The following is a 27,877-nucleotide window of genomic DNA, read 5'->3' as shown; positions in this document are numbered from 1 at the left end:
TTTGGTTTTTTTTTAATTTTAATGTTTGTATGAAATAGTTTTTTTTTTTTTAATTTTCATTTAACAACTAGATTACATTGGATATCTTTTTAAGCTTTACAATTTACACGCACCCAAGTGTTTTTATTTTTTAAATTTAAAACTTTAGAGTTTATTTTTTAAAAGAGTTTTAAAAATTTTATTTCACTCAATTTAAATAAATGACCTAGTTTATTTATTAAGAATAAAAAACTTGGGGAAATAAATATTTAAGATTCTATAAAAAAATCTTTATTTTTATAATTAATAATAAGTCAATTGATAAATGTAATTTATTTTTTTTTTTTTAATAATTTTTACTGAGTTAGAAAATATTAAAAACTGAGTCATTAAAATGAGAGAAAAACTAGGCCATTTAACGCAATTGTCTAATTTATAATTTAAAAAATATTTTATTTTTGAATGTTAGCTCGCGAAAATGGAAAAGAAAGAAAAGAAAAGATGAGATTTAAAGTAAAGAGAAACAAAAGACAATTGTTTTAAAAATTTTTATTTTCATCTAAAGGCTTCATTTTGATTTATTTATACACTATTTTATTAAATTGGCAAATAAAAAGATTTATTAAATAAAATAATTAAAAAAAAATCTTAAATATGCCATTAAGTAAATTTCATAAAACATTTTTACACTAAAATAAAAATCCCACAGCAAATATTAATAATAATTCGCTTACATAATAAATTATTAATTATGTATAAGTTAATTATTATAATTAAAGATTAATAGATTAAAATATACAAAATAATTAAATTCAATACTATTTTTATTATCTTACGTTAATAGTTTTTTTTATATTTATTTTAATTATTAATAATTTATTATTAATTGCCATAAAAGTTAAAATTTTTCTACACTTAAAAATGACATAAAAAAAATACTATTATTTATACTAATTAATTTATTTAAAAAAGTTTTTATTTGTTTTATTTATTTATTTACTTTTTTTATTATCTATGAAATTCTATTTATTTTCTTTCTCTTTCTTCCGCGATCTCGTTTATTTTTCTTTCTTTCATTTCATTATTTTTTTTTCTCCGTATTTACAATGGACAATATTACACAACGTTTCATACACTAAAAATAGTTTGTTTTAGCCAATGAAACGTTCAATATATATTTATTTATATTCATATATTCATATATGTATATATAAATATATACTAAAATTTATATATATATTTATAAGTAAATAGTCAAATTTTTTATTTCATTTTTTCCTTAAGAAAAAAAAAATTAACTCATGTAATTAAAATTCGCACTTTCTCCGTCCTGGAATAAAACATTTTTTTATTTAAACAAAAAAAATGTTAAAAAAAAACTAATTAAAAAATGTATTGTTAATTATTTTAAAATAATTGCTTAGAAAAAAATATAATAATTGTTAATAATTATCATTAATCATCCCTATTTCTATTATTAATGCATTAATTAATAAATTGAGTTAACTAAATAATAAAAAACAAATAAAAATTCATACTAAGGTTCCAGGACGAATTACTTAAATAATTGCTAATTTATCAATATAATAATAATAATATAAATTATTTAAATTGTTATTTATATAAATATATTTTAACTAAAATAATTATTATTTCATTGTCGTGATCCACGAGCTGCTTCTTCTAATGCACGAACTTTTAGTTCACGTTCACGTTGTTGTCTATAATAAAAATTTCTGTTAATAATTATAAATTGTTCAATGACAATTACGATTTGGAAAGAGGTTCTAGTTTTTAATAATCAGATTAAAATAAAATAACCACGAGAATTTTGTACTAGTAATTTAATGTGAGCTTGAGTACATAGATAATTATTTTATCAAAATGATCAAAGTTTTTTCTTTTGAAAATTATACAAAACTTGATAGTAAATAATATATTTAAATGTCGAAAACAATTTGTATTGATGTCAGTGTTTACAGTAACATATTTTTGTGTATCGTAGTGTCTTTGCTAAGAAATCGTCAAGCGGTGATAAGCATATGTTTATGTCATGAAATAACGTACGAATATAATTTAAACTTAATATAATAGCGCAGTAAATTAAATGGTATGTGAAAAGTTTATTTGCTTGAAATATTTATAATTAGTTAATAAATTGCAGTGTCCTTTAATTGCTACCGAAAAATTGACCGTTGCACAATTGCGGTACGCATTGTTGGCTACTTCAGTTTACTGACCAAAGTTATTATAAAACAGTGAGATACCACTTGCATTTAATTTATTTAAGTTACTTCTGTTGTTTGATTAAAAATATTATTTTTATAAATTAAAATAAAAAATATTTATTTTTAAATTTTACGTATTGTCTATGAGTCCATTATTATTTGCTATAAAATTTAATTATCAGTATAACCACACAATTATTTTTAAAATTTTTTCTGGTATAATTAAAATAAAATAAAATTTTAAATTGAATATGCATGAAAATATATTATCGTTAGTGTCCCGAGTTTACCACAATACTGTCCTGTAATTTCGATCGGTCATTTATGCCGCCCTGTAATACCGAAATTTTGACTCTTTTTCTTTTAAATATTTTCTATCATAAATATTTATAAAATAATTATTACTGACAATTTTCGTACAAAATTATCTAATCCATCATTGGTCAAGTCATTCAGTCTCTTAAGTTTCCTATAATTAAGTTTTTACTTAATTATAAAAATAACATAATAATAAATAACTGACCTAATTTTAAACTCACGTACTCGGATATTAATTCAAAAGTAACCGAATGTAATTTTTTAATTTTCCTAATTCGTTTGTTTACACGCTCATATAGATGAGATTTTTAATCGCGCTTAGAATACGTAATCAATGTACATAATTTATTTCTCATAACCTTCGAAATATTTTACAATAAAGTTTTATTAAGAACTACTATTCAAATCAATTAATTACAACAAACAACAATTAAAATTCAACTTCTAATGCAGATCTAATGTAATTTTAAACTAATGATCCAATTAAAACAATTAAAAGAAAATCAATGAGTTTTAAAGGTTATAAACTTTAAAAACTCATTGAAATAAAAGATTATGCTGATCAAAATATTTTACAAATTATCTGTATCTATGAATTAATTTATTTCGTTACAATTATTGCACAATAGTTTTTTAGGTTATTTAATTTATTTGAATTTGAATGGTGGGTTTAATAAAAACCCGCCATTTTAAGTTCACGCGCGTCAGCCATTTTGAAGACTGAATAATACTTTTGTTTTTTTTATTCTTACGCATGAATTTGAGGTCTAAATAAAAAAATCAAAAGTGATGACATCCCTTGTAGATCCGAATTACGGTAAATTACAAAATTTACCGTAAATTACTGTATTTAGTCGTAAAATACCGCATAACTACGGCAAATTTATCGCAGATTACGGCAACATTCCGCAATTTGCGACATTTTTTGCCGTAAACGTGGTATAAGACTTCACTTTCCAGTAAATTACCGAAATTTTGCCGTAAGTCCGAAAGTTCACTATGAAATACCAGAATTTTATTGAACTTTTACTGTGAAATATCGCAGGACCACCGCAAATTTACGGTAAATTGCCGCAACTTTAACATAATATACTGCAATCTAGTGTAAGTTACCGCAATTTGCGGCATTTTTTACCGTAAACGCGGCATAAGACATCACTTTCTAGTAAATTACCGTAATTTTGCCGTAAATCCGAAAGTTCACAATGAAATACCAGAATTTTATTGAACTTTTACTGTGAAATATCGCAGGACCACCACAAATTTATGGTAAATTACCGCAATCTTACCATAAAATACCGCAATCTAGTGTAAGATACCGCAATTTGCGGCATTTTTTACCGTAAACGCGGCATAAGACATCACTTCCCAGTAAATTTCCGTAATTTTGCCATAAATCCGAATGTTTACAATGAAATACCGGAATTTTATCGAACTTATGCTATGAAATATTGCAGGATCACCGGAAATTTACGGTAAATTTGCCATAAAAATACCGCAATCTACTGTAAGATACCGCAGTTCTTCCGAATACCGTAAATTACGGTAATTAGCGTAAATAATGTAATTCGAATTCGCCAGGGATAATAATAATGATTAAAAATTAATAATATTCAGTCTAATAATTTAAGAGTAAGTAATTTTTTGTATCAAGCTAGAACCTCTTTGGCAATAATTATACTGCCGTTTTAATTTTATTAATACATACATTAAAAAAATATATATATATATATTTTTATATATGTATAATATTTTAATATAAAAACCTTAAGTATTCTTCATGATGAGCAACTAAAGACGCATGACTTGGAGGATATCCGCGTTCGCGTTCCATCATAAGGTGACGTTGAATTTGTTCATGATGTGCCGCCGCTGCAATATCAGCATAAGGTCGTGATAATAATTCCGCTGGATGTAATCCAAGTGTTGGGTCACGTTGCATCATTCCTGGTCGTGGGTAATTAGCACCAGCCGCCGCTATGGGATTATGAATAGAACGGGGCAAAAAAAAGAACATATAGTAAGTTTTTTTATGTTACTCCATTAATAAAATAATTATTAAATTATCAAAGAAAAAATAATTAGAAAACTAGTAAACATCCGTTTTAAAATTTATTGCTAACTGTAAATTTATATAAATAAGTAAGCAAATTTAATTAGTGCTAATTATGAAACTGCAGTCATTCAATTTTAAATAATCATTCATAACCACATCATAAATTTTATTACTTAAGTAAATTAAAAAAAATGTTAGTTATTATTATTATTATTTTTATTAATTAAATAAAACACTCTCATTCATATCAATATTGCACTCATACCCTTTTTATTATAATTATTTTTTGTTAGAAAAGCCGACGAGCTAAAAATTTATTTCATTCTCTCTGATAATAAATATTTATATATAAATATATACAAAAATTTATTTAAAAAATTTTATTATAACAGAGTTGACCACAAAGAAATTATTTCAAATCCTCCGATATTTCCCGGTTTTGTCGTAAAAGTTTTTAATTTCTCCCTGATTCAAAGTTTTAATTAAATTTTCCGTGACACGCGTAAATATCCGTGGACAAAATATTCTCACGATAAATTATCTTTGGAAAATATATCCCTGAGTAAAATATCCTCAAGATTTAATATTTTTATAACGAAATCATTTGAAAAAATAAAAAAAAAATATTATAACTAAAAAAAATTTCCTTTTAGTTTAAAAAATATGTAGTATTCAATAAATATTTAATACTAATTGCAATATTAAGTTCATAAGTAACTTAAAAATTATTCATGTAGAATTTGTGATTTTTAAAATTGAAATTTTGGCGCTATTGATTAATTTAATAGTGTTGCATCACCTGTAGTAAAATCTATGCACAGATTTAACTACAGGTCCTCTAAGAAAATCATGTTTTTTTTTTTTCAAATGGTATAGTACTTTTGAAAGTGCATGGGTTCATATATTTTATAATTATATACACATATAACCTGTGAAAAAAAGGTACAGCACTATTTCAAGCGTATAGGTTTATATAATTTATATTTCCTTGAGGATATTTTATCTAGGGATATTTTGTCGTGGGATTTTTTGTCGCGGATATTAACGCAGATAACCAAATTTTCATCGTCAATAATTAAATTTGATGATTTAATTATTCGAAAAACCAAAAAAATTCAATAAAATAAATTAATATGGCCTACTTTTGATCGTTCGTCATTAAAAATATGTAAGTTAAAATATTCAATAAGAAATTTTATCATTAAAATAAATTCAAAATACTCCAGTCGCAAAAATTAAAGTACAGTAAAAAAAATTTCAAATTTTCAAGTGATTTTCAACAGGTGATAACTCGAGGGCAAATTGTCGCACAACAAGAAGAAAAAAGACTAGTTGTGGCTTCAAGGGTCTAGTTTTGTGATCTGGCCTTGAAATTTTTTTATCATGCACGATCTGGAGTAATAAAAAATTAATCAATCGAAAAAAATTTATTAAAGCCCGAGGACTGTTTTGAAGACGAGCGAAAATTTTGAAAATTTTTCTCCGATGGTTTTCTTAGGATTACTCCGGGACCGCGCACATTAAAAAAAATTTCAAGACCAGAACTGAAAACTAGATACTCGAAGCTACAATTTGCTTTTTTTGTTTTTGCTGTAAGACCATTTTTCTTTGAGTTTCCTGGGGAAAATCACTTAAAAGTTTTGAACTGTCGCAATTAAATTCTCGAATACTTTTCGAAATTCCCTGGCATTTCTATGATATTTCCCTGTTTGTGGCCACTCTTTATAATAAATTAATATTTAAATGTCTTAATAATGTAATAGAAAAAAAAATAAATAACAGTGAGAATAAAATTTTTTTTTAACATGAGGAAAAAGATTTGCAAAAACCAAAAGATGTTTTTAATTATTTAATTTAATTTTTTTTTATGAAAATTATTTGAAGACACGATTGATGATGATTTTGGTTTTTTTTTTTTTTTTTTTTTTTATGGGGAGACATACCAGGCAGGGGGTATCCAGCGGCAGCGGCAGCCATTTCCTGTTGTTGCTGTGCTTGTTGCTGGGCCTGCTGTTGTCCTGGATGTAGGTGCAAGTGGGTATGCGCGTGAGTATGCGCGTGAGTGTGAGCATGATATTCGGGCGAGATGCCAGCCATCTGTAATCGGATCATCGGATCGGCAGCTAGAGCCAGTCGCTCGTCAAGCTGGCCATGATGATGTGCAACAGGATGGCCGGCTCCTGCGCCCGCTGGCCCCCCGCCGGCTCCAGTGGGAATCCCTAAACCCGCACAATTAACGGACCCAATGTCAACACACTTTTCTTTCATTTGATTATTTACTTTACCAAAACTCCAAAGTCCCTTTTAATTAGAATCCATTCATAAATACTTTACTATTTTACTCTGACGACAAAATGGCGGCAGCGCATGAGAATTTGATTTTTGCCGCGAATTTCAAATTAGAAAATTTTCCGGCGGGTTTTATAATTTGAACAATAGTTATAAAAGTAAATGATAAATGAATATGAGACCAATTGCTTATTAATCAACAAATTGCTTTTAAAACTTATTGACAACTTAATAGAAATCAAAATGGCGTCGATAAAAAAATTATCAATGAGCTTATGAACAAAATAAAAAAATTTAGGATTTTCGTCATGGAAGTTTTCAAAGAAACGTTTTTAATAAATTGAAGTATAAGAAAATGGCGTCTTACGCATCACCGCCATCTTGTAATTAGAGCTAAAGACGAAGTATTTTTGATTGTTACACGTAAAAAAATGCTGGAGTTAAATTTACCACACTAAACTAGTAATAATTGAACTACACTTCATGGTCCTCGTGTCGACAAATGGAGAGCATAAATGACACTGTATAGATTAACCTCTACTGTAGTAGTTCTATTTACTATTCGACCGGGTAAAAATTTGTAAGCTCAGTAACTACTCAATGTAGTATGGAAAACTCATCCTGTGGTTTCTTTAACCACACAATTATATAAGGATTAGTTGGTATTACTATTTTTGGAGTACGCAATATCACATAATTTGTACAATCTACTCCAATGTGGGGTAAAATGACTGACAAACGAAAACAACAGCGCCACCTTCAACTTTTTTACCTCACTGTGTGGTGTACTAGCTCTACAATTGTAGTTATAATTACTACATCTTAAATGTGTGAATTATGACCTTTAAAATTAGGTGCTTGTATTTTATATCAACAAAAATTAAATATTCAATGAAACTATGTTAGTAATACAAGAATTAATTTGTCATAAAGATGATTCCAAATGAAAAATAAATATCTGACGTATAGAAAAAAGAAATCTACTTTAAAAATTTAGAGCGTGTGACATTTCGAATTAATTATTTACAAATCCATTTTAATATATTTAAAAACTCTTTGTGCGAACAATATGATATAAATTTAAAAATTTTTAAAACTTTTTAAATACCATGAAAAATAATAAATATCAATTAATATAAATTTAATAAATAAATTAAGGATAAAAAATTTTAAACTATGATGCGGAGTAGTAAGAACCGCAGCTGTCATTTACCAAGGAGTTGTTTTAACCAACGACAGTAGTAGATGTTACTACAGTTTGTGTACCACAATAGGCTAGTAGTCATTACTAAATGTGTAGTGATCCTAAATATTACTAGTCAGTGTAGTATATGTATCCCAGATTGTGGTAAATTCAACTACACTTTTTTTTACGTGTACCTCTCGATGCGATAACTTAACTAAAAGTCATGGGCTTTAGAATTTTGTAACATTTTTTTTATGAGTGTACATCCATACCACCTATTACCCATTTGAAACATGATTCATTCAATCAATTAATCATTCATCAAAGCTTACAACGACATAAACGACAATGATTGTATTATGATATAAATATTGCTATAATTACCTAGTCGTTCCATACGTTCGCGGTCTAACTGACTCGGACCAGGTGGCGCACCGTAGAACCCAAGATGCTGAAGACTATGAGGTGGTCCAGAAGGTCCAGGGGCTAATCCTGCAGCAGCGTATCTCCTCTGTATTTCAATCCAATGGGGATCAACAGGTGCTGGCATAGGTCTAGGCGTTCCTTTCATCAATTCCTCTTTCAATCTATCGCTCAGTTCACGTTCCCTTAATTCTCTAATCTCTCGCTCACGTTTTTCGCGCTCCATGTGTTCAAGCTCGAGCCTTTCACGTGCACCAGGTGCGTACATGTAGTGTAGCATTGGATCTGGTGGTCCAGGATGTCGAGCTGGTGAGTAACCAGCATGGGGACGCGCGTATTCCGATAGCTGTCTCAATGCCGGTGTGTCTGTGTAAGAACTTGGACGCGTCGCTGCGTACCTGTCGTAAGGCGACACAACTGGTTCCATTGGTCCACGACTTGGTGGTTTACAAACTTCAGGTTGTTTTTCAGGCGTTGACATTTTACGGGCTTGTTGAGCAGCACGATCACGTTCTTCGCGCTCACGTTCTGCTTGTTTACGTGACCGTTCTTCCCGCTTACGTGCTAATTTTGAATCAGGCACTGGTTTAAACATAAGATCTGTACGTGTACAGCTATTATTTTCACCGCGATTCCAGTGACGTAAAAATATCGCTGACTGTGAACGATGACACTCGGAATCTTCGATACGCGGTTCGGGTGACGGACCACGTGGACTTGGTGATTCTTCTGGCTCTGGTTCCATCATTTCTTCAACCTTAGGCTCAATAATTGGTGGTTGCTGTATGCTGGGTGGGACAGATGACGGTGGCCCACGATGATGATGATGCATTCCACTCGATGGCGTCAAACATCCTTGTTGCTGTACCATTTGAGGTGGTGGTTGCTGTTGTTGTTTACGTTGACTATTGTGCTGTGAGCTGCTGTGCGATGATGAATGACTGTGCGACGAATGCGATGAAATACTGAGTAACTTATCGTGATGCAGCGTAGCAGCTTGATGATGACTTGACGAAGAATGATGATGAGTTGCTATCAGATTTTCGCCTTCCTCGCGCGTAGTTACACTAGAACTCGAACTCGAGTGATGGGCAGTCATCATTGTCGTGCTTTCTTGACTACGCTGTGGAGATGGCGGAGGAATGGCATGAGGAACTGGTGGTCCGTAAGCGTAAGGTGGAAATGACGGGTAACCACTGACTGGAGGGTAACCCGGGTAACCGTGGGCATGGTAAGGATGCATTGCGGCAAATAGTGAATGATGCATCAACGGATGATGTGGGTGGAACGGATGAGCCATGTGAGGACTTGGTTGCTGACTTGGGTGCATTACAGGCTGGGGAATTGACGTAGGTGGAGGTAGTGGTGTTGGAGATGCTGCTATTGACTGTTGTATTGGTACAGGTTGTTGCTGCTGTTGCTGTTGCTGCTGCTGTTGAGCCAGAGGCTGTTGGCTCGAGTGTTTGCTCGGCGTTGGAGGTTTACTTGCGTCTGGATCTTTCTTAATATTGTCTAAGCTCGGACCTGGAAAACCGCCTTGGAATCCAGGAACTTTAACTTCTTTAAGACTCTGGAGAGGATCCGGTTCTGGATGAATGATTTCTTGTTTTATTTTTAAGTTTTGCGGTTCCATTGGCGGTGTTGTGGCAAGACTGTAGATAGCCGGTGGTTTTTCATTAATCATCGGCGGTGGCGGTTGGATTGGCTGGAAAAGATTAACCGGTTCCGGTGGCGGACGATCTTGGTGATCTTGTTGTTGTTGATGATGGTGATGATGATGATGATGGTCATTATTTTCCATTCTCTCGGGTATTCTATCAGCTATACGATCAAATAATTTACGTTCTGGTATCCTGTCATCATTGAGTCGTTCATTAATTCGATTATCCGTAGGCATTACCGTCAAACCAAGTGGTTGAGGTGAAGGTGGCATTTGTGAAATTTGAGATAAATTTTGCGGTATATTTAAATTCAACGGTGGTACTGGTATACTCTGAGCCAAAGGCTGTGGTTCTGCATGATTCGTCATTGGTGGTTGGATCATATCACGCGATGCCGCTAAACTTTGAGCTATCGGTTGTGGAATATTTTGTGGTATCGATATATTTTGTGAGAGATTTTGCGGTACTGTTTGAGCGGCTTGTATACTACCTGAGTATTGCATATTAAGAGGAAGACCCTGAGGAGGTTGAGGTGGTAATTGAGATGGTGGGGGTGGTGGCAATGCCGTAGGTATACTTTGAGGAATAATTATTGGATTGCTCATTGGTTGTGATAAATTTCTTGGTATATTCTGACTTAAATCATTTATCATCGGTTGCTGCTGCATCTGTTGTTGTTGCTGTTGTTGTTGCTGCTGCTGCTGTTGTTGTTGTTGCTGCTGCTGATGCTGCTGCTGTTGTTGTTGTTGTTGTTGCTGCTGCTGTTGTTGTTGATGTTGTTGATTAATATTCAAATTTTGAGGCTGCAAATCAGGTTCCGATTTTATTTCCTCATTCACTGGAGACATTTCAGCCTCTGTTGGAAGTGGTTCTAGTTTCAATGGGACTGGTTGCAGTTGCTGTTGTTGTTGTTGCTGCTGTTGTTGTTGCTGTTGTTGCTGCTGCTGTTGTTGTTGATGCTGCTGCATCTGCTGCTGCTGTTGTTGATTCATCAAGTCTTCAGGTTCTGTTTTAATTTCAGGTGGTGACTCTTCAATGACTGGTTTTTTCTCTAGCACATGAATAACAGGAACATTTATAGGTAAAGTCGTTATTACCGGCGGAGGAATAGGTGTAGATACCGGCGTAGTTTCTGAGGATTCTTCGGGTGTTGTTTCTGGTGAGAAAGGATCTTCATTAACAACCGGTACATTTGAGGACGGTTGATTCTCATTGGAATCAACTTCGTTTTCACGCTCTGGTTCATCCATCAGCGAGTTTGAATCAGTCGTCAGAGATTCCGATGGACTTTCGGCACGTTTACGTTTTTGTGGATCTTTATCCTCGTCGTTTTCATCAATTTGCGGCCTCTTTTGTGTTTTCTTCGGCGTCTCTGATTTCGTTGACTTCTTTTTCTTGTCAGGTGTCTGTTGATTTTGCTGTTGTTGTTGCTGTTGCTGCTGCTGTTGCTGTTGTTTTTCTTGATCCGGAGTATCAGTACCTCCAGTTCTACGTGGTCGTGCTGGACGTGGTGTTTCTTTAGCTTTATTACGTGTCCGCATTCTACCGGGACTGTCCGGTGATTCTGCAGGTACAGGTCGAAATAGATAAGGCGGTGCTGGAGGTAATTCTCCTGTTTTTTTCAAGTGTGATCGACATTCCAGACAAAGTAATAGTCTATCTTTACCAGCAATCTGATAATCTTTAGATGTTGTTGAAAAACAATGCTGACAAGATCGTTCAAATGCCGAACCGTTTGTATTTGTATCACGCGAATCACTGTCTTCCTCCGAATTATCGTCCTCTGTCACAGAACTAACTTCACCGCCCGGATTATTATTATTACTATTGTTATTATTATTATTAGTACTTGTACTATTATTGTTATTACTACTTGCCGAAGCACCGACAGACGGTGTTTCTGGCTCGGTAGTTGCTTCCTTAGCGCTCGTCGTGTTTGCTGGTGTATTATTTTCTTTAGTTTGAACAGTGGGTATCTCCTCTTTCTGAGTACCCGCACGTGAGTTACGTGTATTTCGTATACGTCGCAATGAACCTTGACGTCTACGTCTATGGGGACGATTATTATTTGCACCTGGTGTTTTTTTCCATAAATAATAATATTCAACCAATTCTGGTGTGTCTTTGTGGGGTAATAAATCTTTACGTATACGTGTAAAATCTTTGCCAAATTGACGGAGACCTTTGACAAATCGTTTCTATAAACATAAAATTAACAAAAAAAAAAAGCTAATAACTAAGTTTACTATTATTGAGAGAAAAAATAAGGAAATTCAAGTAGTTTGAGAAAATTATTACTTCACTTTAGTAATAAATTTCTAGAAGCATCAATTACTTAATGCAAGCAAATAGTTCTCAAACTTATTACAATTAAAAACTTCAATTAAGCAACTATTTAGTTAAATAAAAAAAAGGAATTGGTATTGATAAAAATGTAAAATATATTAATTTTTTCAAGAGCTACTTCTATAAACTATTAAATATTCAAATTTTATTATTTAGTTGTGTAAATTATAGTCGAAATCTAAGACATACTTTGAACCTAAATGAGCATTGAAAACCTACATTAGACTTTTTAGATAATCATTGTAAAAGCTTGAAACGAACCAACTTAGACTTACAAAGGCATGAATTAGACCTACAAAGACATATATCGTGAAACGAACGAGCTCAGAATTTTTTGAATCGACTCTCTGTGGATCTCAGGCTGCTTCTAGGTCATTAATCAACTGATAAAATTGCTGGATCACTTGCAGCAATTTTTTACTAGCCTTAGAATTTTTTAAATCGACCCTCTGTTAGTCCCAGTCTGCCTGTTGGACCCAACCCACCCTTGGGTGTCATTAGCCTACTGGAGAGATGACTGGATCACTTGCGTCAATTCTCCAGTAGTCCACGAATTTAACAATTTTACTTTCTTGTAGTATTCCTTGCAAGTCCTTCCTTCTGTTAAGTCTAGTTACGTTCGTTTCACGATTTATGTCTATGTAGGTCTAATTCATGCCTTCATAAGTCTCAGTAGGTTTAATCCGAGCCTTTGTAAGTCTAAGTCGGGCCATTTCAAGCTTTTACAAGCATGTCCTAAAAAATCTAATGTAGGTTTTCAATGCTCATTTAGGTTCAAAGTATGCCTCAGATTTCAACTTGGATTAATATTCAAGATGACAAACATCTTGAGTAAGTCATAAGTCTCGCGTGATTGGTCTAGGTTCGAATCTTAGATAGGGTAAAATTATTTATTTATAAAAAAAATGTTTTTTAAGGTACAAAACTAATCTGAACAACATTAGATTAAAAGAAGGGCATGTCTAATACTATTTTTTTGACGCAATAAAATTTTTTTCTTAGTATTAAGCAACTAAATAAAATACTTGAAAATTCGTTCCAAAAAAGTTCCGCATGTGGAACTTCTAAACATGAGACAGATTAGAACTTCGAATGGAACTTTTGGGAACTTTAGTAATTTTAATGATAAAAAAAAAGTTTTTATGAGAGAATTTAGAGTAAAAAAAGGACGTTCTTGGAATTTCTTCGGAATTTTTTATAGACGTTTTTTTTAGTTCGATAAAAAATTCAAAAGTAGTGATTTTTGAACTATTTTGGCATATTTCTAGAACGTCTTTATTCTACAAAAGATGCAAAAGTAGTGATTTTGGAAAGTTTTTGAACGCCTTTTTTAGTCCATAAAAAAGTCAAAAGGGGTGATTTTGGAACTACTTTTGAATGTTTTTGGAAAGTCTTTTTTAGCTTCCGAAAAAGGTCAAAAGTGGTAAATATGGAATTTTTTGGGAATGTCCACATAAAATTTCAAAAAATTTCCAAGAACGTCCTTTTTTGACTCTAAATTCCCTCATAAAAACTTTTTTTTTTACTATCAAAATTACTAACGTTCCAAAAAAGTTCTATTCGAAGTTCAAATTTGTCTCATGTTTAGAAGTTTCACATGCGGAACTTTTTTAGGAACGAATTTTTTTTACACGGGAAAGTAATTACTTTACTTCATTGAAGAAATTAATTGCTTGGCACTATTTTAAGTCACTAAAATACTTAAATCAATAATTTTTTCTTGAAAATATACATTTTTTTCTCTCAGTGCATTTTTTTTATTATTTACACTATAAAAACTTGAACTAAGAATAGTATTCATTACGTTTTTTTACCGATTACTGAAATAATTTAAGAACAAATACAAAATTCAATGAAATCTAATCTTATGTTTTGAAATTCAATTATTGTTATCTTGTTGTTGTTGAATTTAAATTAAATGTACAATTAAATTATCAATTATTTTTGTATGACAGTAAAATATAAATTCCAGGTAAATTATTCAAGATAAAAAATGAAAAATAAAATTGTTTAGATAATTTATAAATAAAATTTAAAAACAAATAAATACCTTGATGTTAATACTTTAACTTAATAAACTAAAGCAGACTTTTTAAATTCATCAATACATTATTTTTATTTATTATCGATACTAAATTGTTTTGAAATTAATATATTATCTATTACAAAAGTAATTAGATCGTGATACGGCATTTTTATTGGACACGTGGTTAAATAGATTCTTTAAACAGGTGGAAACATTAATCAATTTATTGACTCGGCTATTGTAGAGAAGCAAATAGAAAAATTTAATATTTTATCATAAAAAAATATTTGAAGATTATAAAGAATTGGGATTTATGACCCGTGTAAAAAAAATTCGTTCAAAAAAGATTCCGAAGAAGTTCGACATGTGAAACTTTTAAACTTGAGACAGGTAAGAACATTGAGTAGAGTTTTTGTAATTTTGATAGAAAAAAAAAGTATCTAAAACTTTTAATGAGTTAATTTTGGGTAAAAAAATAACGTTTTTACACATGTATTTCTCATGAGTCATAACATATTTTATCTACATTTTACCCTGGTTCTGAAAAAGTTCAAGAACCTCTAATTTGAAACTTTTTATAAACGTTTTTTGTTTCTAATAGAAACTTTTTCGGAACGAGGGTAAAATGATGTAAAAAAATGTTTTAAAAACGTCCTTCTTTTACTCAAAATTCACTCATATAATTCCTAGAAAAACTTTTTGAATTTCCCGCTATGAAAATTGAAATTTTTCAAAAAAAGGTAAGTTATGTTACGGTCCGATTTTCGAAAATCGAGTATTCATTAGATCTCAACGTTCTAAGATCCTGGGAAACTATTCTGACTACTTCCGGATGAACGTCCAGCCGTGTGTGGGTGTGTGTAAACTTTATTTGTCCGACAATATCTTTGGAATGAATTAACCGATTAGACTCTTAGACTCTCTGAGCTCGAAAACAGCGGGAAGTTTTTGGGTTGGCCTCGAAGTTCTAATTTGTCTCAAGTTTAGAAATTCTATACGTCGAACTTTTTTGTAATCTTTTTGAAACGAATTTATTTCACACAGGACTTTAGTGGATTAAAAATGAATGTAAGCAGGTAAAATATTTGTAAAAAAAACTACTTACAGTTTCTTCCTCGGACCATTTTTTATCGATGCCTTTGGGGACTGGACACTTGACAAGAGCTTGAAGTGCTCGTCCTGGATCATATCCAGAGTCGTGTAATATATCGAGTGCGTTGATAGTCGTGTCGTCTCGGGATGCTGCGACGCAACCATCATCTGGTGAACCTCCATCACACATACCAGCAAATGCAGCCATTGAACGTGCTGCTCTTAGATACATGAGCAGATCGCCGTCCAGTGACGTTGGCCTCCATCTTAATTCTTCTCGATGTTTTGTGTGATCTGGATGATCTGATGGTAGGTCTGCTGATGGCACACCCCGCCGGAAATCAGGCAAACGGGCCTGACAAGAAACCAATTCCTGTATCAACGTTTCAATGCAGCATCGTTAGCGTGAGATGCCTAAAGCTCTATTGTTATCTATTGCTTCTCTTAATGTTTACTGTAAATATTTTCCTCCACCGTTTTACTTTTTCAGAGATACTTTTATTTTATTATTATTATTTTGTCCAAAGAAATTCAAAGAATCAAAAGTGTTGATAAAAAGATATATATTTATTTGTTACTTTATTTATAGTTTAGTTACAAATAAATTGAAATCGAGTATTAATACTTGAGAAATAAGATCAGTGTGTTATTAAGATTTGTAATTACACACTAGTAAGAATCAGCATTAATTTAAGCGTGTTATTTGATAGTGAAATATTATATTATGTTATTGATGCGAATAAGATGTTTGAGTGGTTTAAGTTTTGTTCAGATGCCATGAGGTACGTAAAGTTTTTTTAAATATCAAAATTACATCGAATTATTATACATTATCAAAAAAATCCACATGGGATTGCATGGGAACCCATAGGAATCCATAACGGAAAGTATGAATTTATGTAAATCCATATAAAATAATATAGCAATGTATGAATTTATATAAGAATCCATGTAGGAACTTCACATAGGAAACTGTGGGTACCAGGAAATCCATATTTCCCATAGAATCTGGGTTTCTATATAAATAATTTCTATAGAACTCGTGTATCTGAAGATCCGAACGTTTTTCGCGAAACAAAAATAATAAACGAAATGAAAAATGAAAAATCTACTGGGTCTAGATTTCCGAAATTTTTTGCATGGGTGCTAGAATATCAGCCGAAAATTGCAGCCACCCCAAATTACATCTTAAGCAGTCAAATTACATAAATTTTTTAACTTTTCGTCGCGCGAAAAACGTTCCGATCTTCAGGTACATTAGAACTCGGGGTATCTGGGTTTCTATGTCTATCGTCTATTGATACGCGTATTTAAATCTATGCTGGAAATTCATCTGAAAACGCCATGTGAGAGCCCACATAGGAATCTAGGCTGGATTCCCATATGGATTGTTTTGATAGGATACCCATAAGATATTTTTTTTAATTAATTTGTTATATTAAAATTTTAAAAATACTACTGGTCTTCTAACTTTTTTCTGAATTGAATGGAATAATTGAAATGGTATCATGCACTCTAAAACTAAGTGTGTAGTCGAAATTAACACACTTGCCGAATAACATTGTAACGCCATAAGCAATCTATAGATTTTTAACAGACCGTGAAACGTGTTTTAAGTGACTACAAAAAAATATAGTTTTATTTATGGCCTTAAACATAGAACACATTTAATATGTGTTAAAATAATACACTTGTAACACACTTGGTTTTAGAGTGTGGATCTTATAGTAAATTTAACTCGTAAGGACACATGAAAGATATACTTCTTCAAACGAGTATAATTTGGCCACGTGCTTTAGGTTTTATAAGAAAAAATTTTAATTTTTGTATTTTTTTCACGACAAATTTCTTTAAAATTTGAACAGTAATTGTAAAACTGATAGTACTTTTTTATATTTTCCTTCAGCAATTTTGGTTACATATCGCCTGAGCGCTAATCTTCAACAAGAATGATTAGATATTATGCATTTTTTTATAATTTATTCTGTAACAAGGGATGAAACAAGATGATTTCAGATCAGGGTAAGGTTGGCTGGAGCTTAAGGTAAAAACTGCCATCACATCAAATCTGAAACCGTCTTTTACTTCGCTACACTCTATTGAGTAAACATACATTTGTGGCCCCTGCTCCATTTTGGATATTAAATACTTCATTTTAATTAATGAAAAAGTATAAAATAAAATTTCTATTTAATTGTCATTGCGTCTGTTACAAATTATTTTATTTAAATTTTTCAAATATTCAGAACTGTTCCTAGTGGCCATAAAACGGTACCTCTATACTATTTTCTATAATTAACTGCATCGAAACTTGAAGTTTAAATGCCTGGAGTCAGTTTAAACGAGACAATTCAAGACCAATAGCGCATGTACAAATTAAACTGTCAATTTGATTAGATTAGCGAGAGAATCCAGCACGAACAAATCTATATATCTATATATATCCCGAGAAAATTGTATATGCGGTTTATATCTTTAGTGTTATCGTATGTATGCTGTTGTGTCGGCATTTTTTTTTCGTATAGGATGCGATCTGTCAACTCTACCATAACTTTACTATAATCTGACTACCAAGTTAACGATAAGTTGACGTGGATCTACTGCCGCAAATTGACACCAAGATGACTGCAGTAAGTTACGTACATTAGTAGGCACCAACTTTCTGTCAGTTTGAAAATAACTTTTTTATTAACTTGTTTTCAGATTGCGATAGCAGATTTACGTCAACTTGTATTCATATTGCAGTCAAAAGTTAGAAAATCTCAAATTGCTAGAAATTTTACGTTGAATTGAAGGAAATTTTAGCTGAGCAAGCTTCTGGTCAGAAACGCTGGCTATCAGGGAAATATTTGAATTAGCGAGAGATTGCGATTCGGGTTATCATCAAGTAACATTCAATCCGAACATTTTACTACAGAACGAAATACTAGAATCGCATTCTCTTGCTAATCCAACTATATGATTATTCTGAGGTTTACAATAAACGGGTAGAAACTGATGATTTTTAACCCGGTAAATTGCATTGGTCTGAAATTGGATTATTTTGATTGACTAAACAGACATTGAAACTCGTAACTTCAATGCATACGAAGCAGAAAAAGAAATACTTTTAACAAGATAAATATTATTGACTAAAGAATTTACTTCAACGATGATCGTCGATAAAATATACATTTCCCTATCAAAAAAATTCACGTGGGAATCTAGCTTAGGTTCCCATGAAAATTCTCACATGGTGTTTTAGGATCGATTACCATATGGTTTCCTATAGAAATCCAGCATAGATTCCTGTATAGATTCTTACGTGGATTCCCATAGGAATCAAAACATCCATATGGGAACCTAGTTTAGATTTCTTTGGTATGGGAATCCAGGCACCCGCTTTCCTGAGTGGGACTCCTGTATGGGAATCCAGGTATCCATAGTTTCCCATATGGATTTCCTATATGAGAATTTAGGTGCCCATACTTTCCTACATAGATTCGTACTTTCCTATGCTGATCCCCATGAATCCTTCGACAAATCCTCAGTTTCTCCTATGGATTTTTATGGATTTCCATATAATCCTACATGGATTTTTTTGATAGGATATTTTTGGGAAAAATTTTTCATACCCCAACTTTTTATAGCCAATAAATAAGCGAGACCTTTTTTTGCATAATTAATCAAAGATCTATTTGGAGATGTCACGATCTATAAAAAAGTGCTGAATAATATTTTTAAAAATTAATTATTCATTTATGCTCAGGCACAGACCAAATGCCAAAATTTTCACATACAAATGATCTTTATTCCTTTTTCCATCTTAGATTTTTGAGTAGACCTGAGTAGATTTACTCATAGAGATCTAAAATTTGAAAAAATTAGATCTACGTCGATCTAAATAAATCTCAGATCTAATTATTTTTTCCCATGACTAAAATTTTTTTTTCCGGCGTTAAATATTTTTCGTATTTTCTTATGCTGACCCCATGGATCCTCATGTAAATTCATAATTTCCTGCATGGATTTTTATGGATTCCCATGTAATTTTACATGGATTTTTTTCAAGGGTTTTCTCTAAAAAATTTACTACATTTCTTTTGGCAAGAAATTAATTTTTTCTTTCATAAAATATCCAATTAATTAAAATAATCTTGAATCAAAAAATTATATACTTTAGTAAGATTTTTTTCTGCCTGTAAAATTAAAAAAAAGGAGTCGGGTTTTCTACAGAAGACTGATTTTTTTTTGCTATTAGCGTTTTATAAATTTTTTTTTAACTCGACTTTTGCTGTTAAGCTGAATTTATAAAAATAATTTTATACTACACTATCAAAGGCAGGTAATTAACTAAATACCCTTTTATGGGCTCATGTAATGCGATAACTGAATAAATATTTAAAGCCCACGGAGTATTTTAATTAGTTATTAAATATTTATAAAAATAAACGTCAAAATAGATTTATAGTTACAGATCCTTATGGCATAATTAACAAAGTTTAAATAAAAGTATAAAGATAAAGTTTAAAGAAAATAAATCCAACCTCTCCCCTTAAATAATAATAATATATATATTTTAAAAACATCTGGCTTGCTTGGAGCAATCGACGGCGGACGTAAGATTTGTTTATCAGACGGTTCAAATAACAATTCACCGTGACTAAAAAAACCACTAAATAAAATAAATAATAAACAATATTATAAAATAACCTTTGCCTAATAATAATAACCGCGTAATTTGAACCATCGAAATATTAAATAAATATAAATTTAATATTAAAAGTGCACCTTTCGCCACGACGATGATCGATCCCAACAAGCCTCGATCAAACGATTTTAAAAAGTAGATTCATAATAAAATTTTTAAATAACAGAAAGATAAGAATTTGCGATGACAAAGAGAAAGTCTTAAGAAAGCAAATTAAATTAAATGACAATATGAATAAAATTAATAATAATAATAGTAGTAGTAATAATAATTATAATAAATGAGGATGTTGGAATGAATTTAGCAAACCTGGTGCGATGGACCGACCCGAATCTCGCCCTGGGTGCCAGCGGACATCTCCCCCTCCTCCGAAGCTCCACCGTCTTTCTCCAGTGTTATCGACTGGGTTTCGATCTCTTCCGGTTTTTTTCTCGCCCCTTCTCTCGCTCTCTTAAAATCCCCCTCTCTCGCCCTCACTCTCTTACTGACTCCTATCTCTCTCTTTTACCGAATAATCCTGAGCCACCGATTTAAAAAAAAAAAAACAATTTTTCTTTATATTACAACAATCTAAATTTTTTCCTTAACATATACAACTTACTTTATATATATTACTTAATACAATTAAATTAGATAACAAATAAATTATACGACTGATGCACATACATTCGACTTGTTGCATGCGGGTCTATGTAACAATAACAATTATTCTTTAAATAAATTCTAACTAATTATAATAAAGCCTTTTTTATTTTTTTACTGTTTATACTTTAAAAAAAAATTATTACAACCTTTTATTTATTCATTATCTTGGCAAAGGTTTAATTATTTTTTTTTTTTTATCTAAGCCCTTTTTATTTTTTTTATATTTAATATGTGGTTCATTAGTCACGGTGAAATACGCAGGCAACGACTTTTTTTTTTATTATAAAATTTTTTTATCAACAAAAAAATTTAATTTCAAATTTTAATGTTTCTAATTCAATTAAATAATAAAATAATTAATTATAGTTGTAAATAGAGCAATAAAGCAAACGCACATATATATAATATATATATATATATATCTATAATATATGTATATATATATTATAGATATATATGTATATATGAATATATATGTATATATATGCAGGTAAAGGCAAAAATATACACGATGTCAAAGCTGTACTTTAAAATATTTATAAAAAAAAAAAAGGTTAAAAAAAAAATAAAATCAATAAAAAAAAAATCTAAAGCAATTAGCGAAAATAAATAAAGTAAAAAAAAAGTAAATAAATTTTTTGGAGACTTACCTATAAATGAATATATATATGTGTATATATATATATATATATATTTCGGTATATTAACGATAATCTCGCATTGTTACTCCGTCTCTTTTATTTTTTTGTTTCATTGAGAAAAATAATATCCACTTGCAGAAACACTTTTATTAAAAATATAACCAATAAGTCAAAAAAAAAAATCACTGTAATATTATTATATATAATTGTAAATATATAAATAAACGAGGAATTGTTTATAGTAATTAAGTGAATAATTTGTTGGTAGCGTAACCCCGGAGGTAAAAATAAATTCAACAACAGCCACAACACCCAAACGCCGCCATCTTGTACTGCCGTTTTGTTTCATTTTTCTTTTGTGGGGGTGCGCTCCTGTTCCAAATCATTCCTTACATTATTATTGTTATTATATTTTTAAATAATAATAATAATAATAACAAGTGAGTCGAGTCTTTCGTTTTACGTGTCGAGTGTCGAGTGTTTAGTGGATGCAGTTTACCAGCGGCAGCGGTCTAAGGTCTTGGTGTTGATGTTTCATGTTGATAAAAAAATTTTAAAACCTATCATACATATATCAGACGAACAAGTCGCCGTCTAGCGGTTTACAACAACTTAAATAATTATTTAATACAATCTGAGTATAGTAAGAGTTAATATATAGTTAATTATTCATTATCCGATACAAGATACCAGACGTTAAGTGATTTAAGTATCAAGTCTTGTCAAGTCATTCAATTATCCAACGTTTTAAATTCATTTATTATTTATAAACTGTGTGTTTAAACTTTCAACACGGTTTTTAAATTTTATGCTGTTATTCGGTTAATTAGTTCTGGGAAAAGAAGGTAATAGATTTGTTTTATTTATAATTGCAATTATATTTTGTTATTAACTTTTATTACTTTTTTTTTAGAAAGCGATCGGTGATCTTTTGAACTCAAACGGCGGAAAAAAGGTATGAAGTTTTTGTTAAAATATTTAAATATTATTTAGAAAGTTGGAGTTTTGGATTTTTAGTACAAAATTTATTGGGTTTTAAAAGTTTTTGTTTTGATGATTGAAAGTTGAAGGGTCAAATTAAATGAATTAGATAAATTATTTTATGATAAGCGAGTACTTAATAAAATTTCAAAATAATTTGGTAATTTGTTTGGTTGTAAAGTTACTCCATTTGGTTGGACGCCGGTTTTTTTAGTACTTATTAATTTTCTTATAAATTAATTAGTTGTTAATTTATTTGGATATTTTTCTTTTGATGACGATGATATCGTTTTATTTTTTTTAAAAGCTGATAATAATTTCTGTGTATGTTTGTGTAGTTCATCATGAAACCACAACATTTGTGATTCTGCCGGTACTATTTTATTTATTTTAAAGTGCGCAGATATTTTTATTAATTATTTAAATTATGATAAATCTTTAAATTCAATTTTTTAAAAATTATAAAACAAAAAATTATTTATTATTAATATTATTTGGTTGATGTACACAGATAATAGGCCAATGTAATTTTACTTTGTGTCTGGGGTTTGAATTTGTTTTTTATGTTTTAAAGTTTTCAATGTGTTGGCATACTGATTTACTACTGATTATTTGTTACAATCAAGTAAACCGCGGTGCAATTGAGCAACAAATTAAAATAAAACTCGTTCATTGGAAGAGTTAACAAGTTGTCGGCATTGCTCAACAGATTTATCAACAAATAAAATAATTGTTGGCCCTTGACTAGTTACCTGGAGTGTCTGAGACACCGGGACGTTTTATTTTTAAAATTGCTGAATAACATTTTTTTTAATGCTCGATTTTTCAGTACTTTTCAATGAGTCATTGATAAAGCCATTTTACATATTCGCATAATGTCTTATCGATTTAAATCGTTTTTACTGAGAGTTAAAGTTGACGAGTGTCTCACACTCAAGTGACATCCGTTACACTTTTGTTGTTGTTAATGCAATTAAAATTGTTTAATTATTGCTTATAAACATATATTTTGCTTAAATAATTATTATCCAATTGCTATTAATTTAAAAATTTGAATTATAAAAATTATTTCCAGTGTTTGATGTTCAAAAATATTTAAAATTATTTTGAATACTTTAGTGCATGAGAATCAATACAGATTCCGATGCCAAGTACATTAATAAATATTTTCAGTTTCCGATCACTGGTTTCATTTTTTAGACATTACTCCAATCAATAATCAAATTTGATTGCCATAATTGTCAACATATTTAATTTTTAATTTTTTAAGAGATCCTTCATATAATTTATTTTTCACCATCACTCAATAATCTAAGTATCTAAAATTACTCACAAAATTACTAAAGATCGAATACTGAAAGATTCATAATTAAATATAAACTGCAAGCTTATTTTTACCATCAGTAAATTTAAATACTACACCTAAATCATAACAATATCCCGTAAGAATTTTATAAAAAAATCCTCACGCTGAATTTCCACTAATAATTTTAAATTTTTTCAGATAAACAAATTCCATGATGTCAAAATTACGTTTTGATGGACGTGTAGTAGTAGTTACTGGAGCTGGCGCTGGGTTAGGAAGAGTTTACGCTCTGCTATTTGCCTCAAAAGGTGCCAAGGTAGTGGTGAATGACCTAGGAAGCAGCAGACACGGTGACGGCGCCAGCCGCGTCGCTGACACCGTAGTGACAGAAATAAAATCCCAGGGCGGACAGGCAGTAGCAAATTACGACAACGTTCTAGATGGTGACAAAATAATTAAAACAGCAATCGACAGCTTCGGACGTATCGACGTCCTAGTAAACAACGCGGGCATCCTCCGCGACAAATCATTTGCTCGCATGTCCGACGCTGACTGGGACATAATTCAAAATGTCCACGTAAAAGGAGCGATGCGTACAACAAAAGCCGCTTGGCCGTATTTCAAGCAACAGAAGTACGGAAAAATAATTTTCACATCAAGTAACAGCGGACTCTATGGCAACTTCGGTCAAGCCAATTACAGTTCCGCTAAAATGGCACTAGTCGGACTAGCAAATACTCTAGCCATCGAAGGACAATCCAGTGGCATAAACACAAACGTCATTGTCCCAACAGCTGGGTCACGTCTGACAGAAGATATCGTGCCGCCAGATTTTTTCCAACAACTAAAGCCCGAGCTGATAGCGCCAGTAGTCGTCTGGCTCTGCCACGAAAATTGCACCGAAAACGGTTCGATTATTGAATCAGCCCTAGGGTGGGCTGGTAAATGTCACCTGATACGTTCCAACGGTTGTATTCTTCGTAAATCCATCAATGATTCAGTGACACCTGAAGACGTACGTGACAATTGGGACAAAGTCACTGATATGTCAAATGCTAAGCACTGCGACTCAATTGCCGAGGCTACTGGTGAGTTAATGAACGTCGTTGAACAATTATCTAGTCGCAAAGCTGATGATTCATCGTCATCATCATTATTTAATCCGAAATATACAATGAAATACAGTTACAACATAAAAGATGTTATTCTCTACGCACTGGGTGTGGGAGCGACCACTAAAAATCCAAGTGATTTTCAGTATCTCTATGAAAACCATGAAAATTTTTCAGCTGTCCCAAGTTATTTTGTTATTTTTGGACCACTTGGTGCTCTGTGTTCGGACATGTTTTCTACGGCACTTCCTAATGCAGAAAATGTCAACTTAGCGGGAGTTTTGCACGGCGAGCAATATTTAAAAGTATTGAAAAAAATTCCTACGGAAGCTAATGTCGAAACACGTTTTCGCATACAAGAGACACTGGACAAAGAAAAAATGGCTGTTATGTTAATTGAACATGAGACATATGACGTTGATAGTGGAGACAAACTATCCGTAGGTCAGATGGTTGGGGTTATTAAAGGCGCTGGAGGTTTTGGTGGTCCCAGAAATTCAAAATATGAAATTCCGTTGGTCGATGCACCTAAAAGAAAACCAGACGCTTCAGTAACTCAGCAAACTTGCGTTGATCAGGCGGCTATTTATCGGCTGGGTAGTGATGACATGAATCCGCTGCATATTGATGAAAGTATCGCGGCAATGGGAGGCTTTGAAAAACCTATTCTTCATGGGCTTTGTTCACTTGGTTTTGCTACCAGACATGTTCTTAGAATGTTTGCTGACAATGATACTGAGTTGTTTGATTCTGTCAAGGCGAGATTCGTAAAACCTGTGATTCCGGGGCAAACTCTACGCACGGACATGTGGAGAGATTGCAAACGAATTTATTTCCAGACTACTGTTGTTGAAAATAATTCGCCTGTTATCGCGGGAGCTTATATTGATCTAAAGGATGTTAAGTTGGGAACTCAGAACTCAAAACTTTAAAGAAATCTGAGTTGGAAAGACAAATTATCATTTAGATTGTGATGTAGAAATTAATTGGAGGGGATATGGATTTTTATATAAATTTTTTAAGGCAGGACACGGGGTAGGTTTAGAAATTAATCCAATGTAAAATAGTTACAAACAGATGACATTTGAGACAGTGAAACTTTGAGTCATTTTTTAAACTTTTAAAATAATGAATATAAAAATGGCGCGAAAAGTTAAAATTTTAAACAGATAAAGTTTACAAGTATTCGAAGGTATTTTAATTATTTACAAGATCATATTTAAGTGTCTCTATGTGCGCATGTGTGATAATTTTTAATTTTTATAAAAAGAAGTTTAAAAAATTATTTAAGTTTTTAAATTTTAATATTTTCGCGCCATTTTTACAATTATACTGATCTAGGGCTCAATCGTTTCTAAATGTTCATTTTTTCACATAAAAAATTCGAATTTATTTCTGAACTTGACCACAAAAAATTTCCGTACCTTCTTTTTTTTTTTTATTACAAGTTCTGAAAAAGAATTAATTCAAATATTTGAATTAAAGAAAGAAAATTAAATTAAATTTACTATCAAATAATTCCAGCTTCATTTTATTTTAAAAATAAAAATAAACGGGTTCACATAAATATATATACAAATTGTTAATAATTTTATACTGTTACATAATTTTTTTACTGTTTAAATAAAAAAATTATTTTTAAATCAATCGTCCATTTACTTTTAATAAAACTAAACAATTTGTCTAATTATTTACAGCTTACAATTAATAACTAAACTCAAGTATTAATAAAATCACAAGCAATCCGTAGAAATTCCGCAGGTTTTTCCGACTGTACCCAGTGACCAGCACCTTCTATATATTTAATATCAACCTTCGGAAACAGTTTCCTTATTTTATCTTCATCTTCTCGCTTTACATAATCACTGTTTCCACCAGCAATAAATAAAGTCCTGCTATCGAAGACTTTATTCTTCAAATTGGGAACCAGCTCCGGAAATCTCGCGATATTTTTATCAAAATTATCAGCAATTACATTCAAATTAACTCTCCATTTGTACTCTCCCTGAGTTACTTCCATAATATTGGTAATCAAAAACTGTCTCAGTGATAACGAGTCAATAGTCCCGGCAAGTTTTTGATCAGTTCCTTTTCTAGCTTCCGAAAGTGTTTTGTAATTTTTGAAATCAATTGCCCGCAACGCGTCAATTATTTTGGTCATTTCGTAAAGACTCGGACTGGTTTTAATCGGTGACATGTCAACTACGATAAGTTTTTCAATGAGCTCTGGATAATTCAATGCCGTCAGCATCATGACAGCACCACCCATACTATGACCGACACAAATTGATTTTTTAAAATTTAAATCGTTTATTAATTTTTTAACGTCACCAGCCATCTCGGGATAATTCATTTCAGGTGAATGTGGAGACTCGCCGTGATTTCGAGCATCGACAGTTATCACTTGTCTTTTTGTCTGCTGGTTAATTGATTTCGCAAGCGAATTCCAGTTATTTTTCGACCCAAACAGACCGTGCATTATTATTACTGGTGATAATTCACTTGATGATTTAAAAGTATCATATGATACATATGACAATTTTACAGGATCGTTTAAATAATTACTGACATGCAATTGTCTGGTTAATAATTTCTTTGGGCATTTGAATATTAATTTATTTTTCGTTAATTGTTTTATTTTATTCGTCACTTTCAACATTTTTTTGAATTTTTTATCACTTTTTAGTTGACCAGTATTTAGATTTTAAATTTAGAGGTTAAATTTTTTATGGAAATTTTGATGGAAAAATATTTGATAATTAAATATATAAATGTATGACTCTTTTAGATAAAACTAAATTTTTTTTAAAGAAATTGATAAAAATTTTTAAATTCAATTCAAACACTGACTATATGTTGTGTTGTTTTTGATATCATATGTTATGTCATGTGATATAT

The 27,877-nt window shown here is 31.2% G+C and overlaps 3 protein-coding genes across 8 annotated transcripts; 1 reads left to right on the top strand and 2 right to left on the bottom strand.

The window, feature by feature from the left end:
* LOC130665807 (arginine-glutamic acid dipeptide repeats protein-like) lies at positions 1–21,908 on the bottom strand. 6 transcript variants are annotated; one of them, XM_057466400.1, is made up of 7 exons: positions 21,590–21,907; positions 20,604–20,811; positions 15,618–15,977; positions 8,441–12,338; positions 6,525–6,800; positions 4,292–4,502; positions 1–1,715 (listed from the first exon to the last, which is right to left on the bottom strand). In XM_057466400.1, exons 2-7 carry the CDS (start codon positions 20,649–20,651, stop codon positions 1,634–1,636), a joined length of 4,875 nt encoding a protein of 1,624 aa, XP_057322383.1. In that variant the 5' UTR covers positions 20,652–20,811; positions 21,590–21,907; the 3' UTR covers positions 1–1,633. The 6 variants fall into 6 exon arrangements, with proteins under 6 accessions (XP_057322383.1, XP_057322385.1, XP_057322384.1 ...); XM_057466402.1 differs by having other exon boundaries at positions 15,618–15,959; XM_057466401.1 differs by having other exon boundaries at positions 1–1,700; positions 21,590–21,906.
* Positions 21,909–22,089: 181 nt separating this feature from the next.
* On the top strand, positions 22,090–26,513 carry LOC130665808 (peroxisomal multifunctional enzyme type 2). Its single transcript, XM_057466407.1, has 3 exons — positions 22,090–22,425; positions 22,494–22,535; positions 24,066–26,513. The coding sequence occupies exon 3, from the start codon at positions 24,079–24,081 to the stop codon at positions 25,909–25,911; it is 1,833 nt and encodes a 610-aa protein (XP_057322390.1). The 5' UTR covers positions 22,090–22,425; positions 22,494–22,535; positions 24,066–24,078; the 3' UTR covers positions 25,912–26,513.
* Positions 26,495–27,786, bottom strand: LOC130665809 (protein ABHD11-like). Its single transcript, XM_057466408.1, has one exon. It carries the CDS (start codon positions 27,636–27,638, stop codon positions 26,697–26,699), a length of 942 nt encoding a protein of 313 aa, XP_057322391.1. The 5' UTR covers positions 27,639–27,786; the 3' UTR covers positions 26,495–26,696.
* Between the last annotated feature and the right edge of the window lie 91 nt (positions 27,787–27,877).

The sequence above is a fragment of the Microplitis mediator genome, chromosome 3 (assembly GCF_029852145.1).
Source record: "Microplitis mediator isolate UGA2020A chromosome 3, iyMicMedi2.1, whole genome shotgun sequence".
In the NCBI taxonomy this organism is placed as follows: Eukaryota; Metazoa; Arthropoda; class Insecta; order Hymenoptera; family Braconidae; genus Microplitis; species Microplitis mediator.
This window is presented reverse-complemented; position numbering and strand designations above follow the sequence as displayed.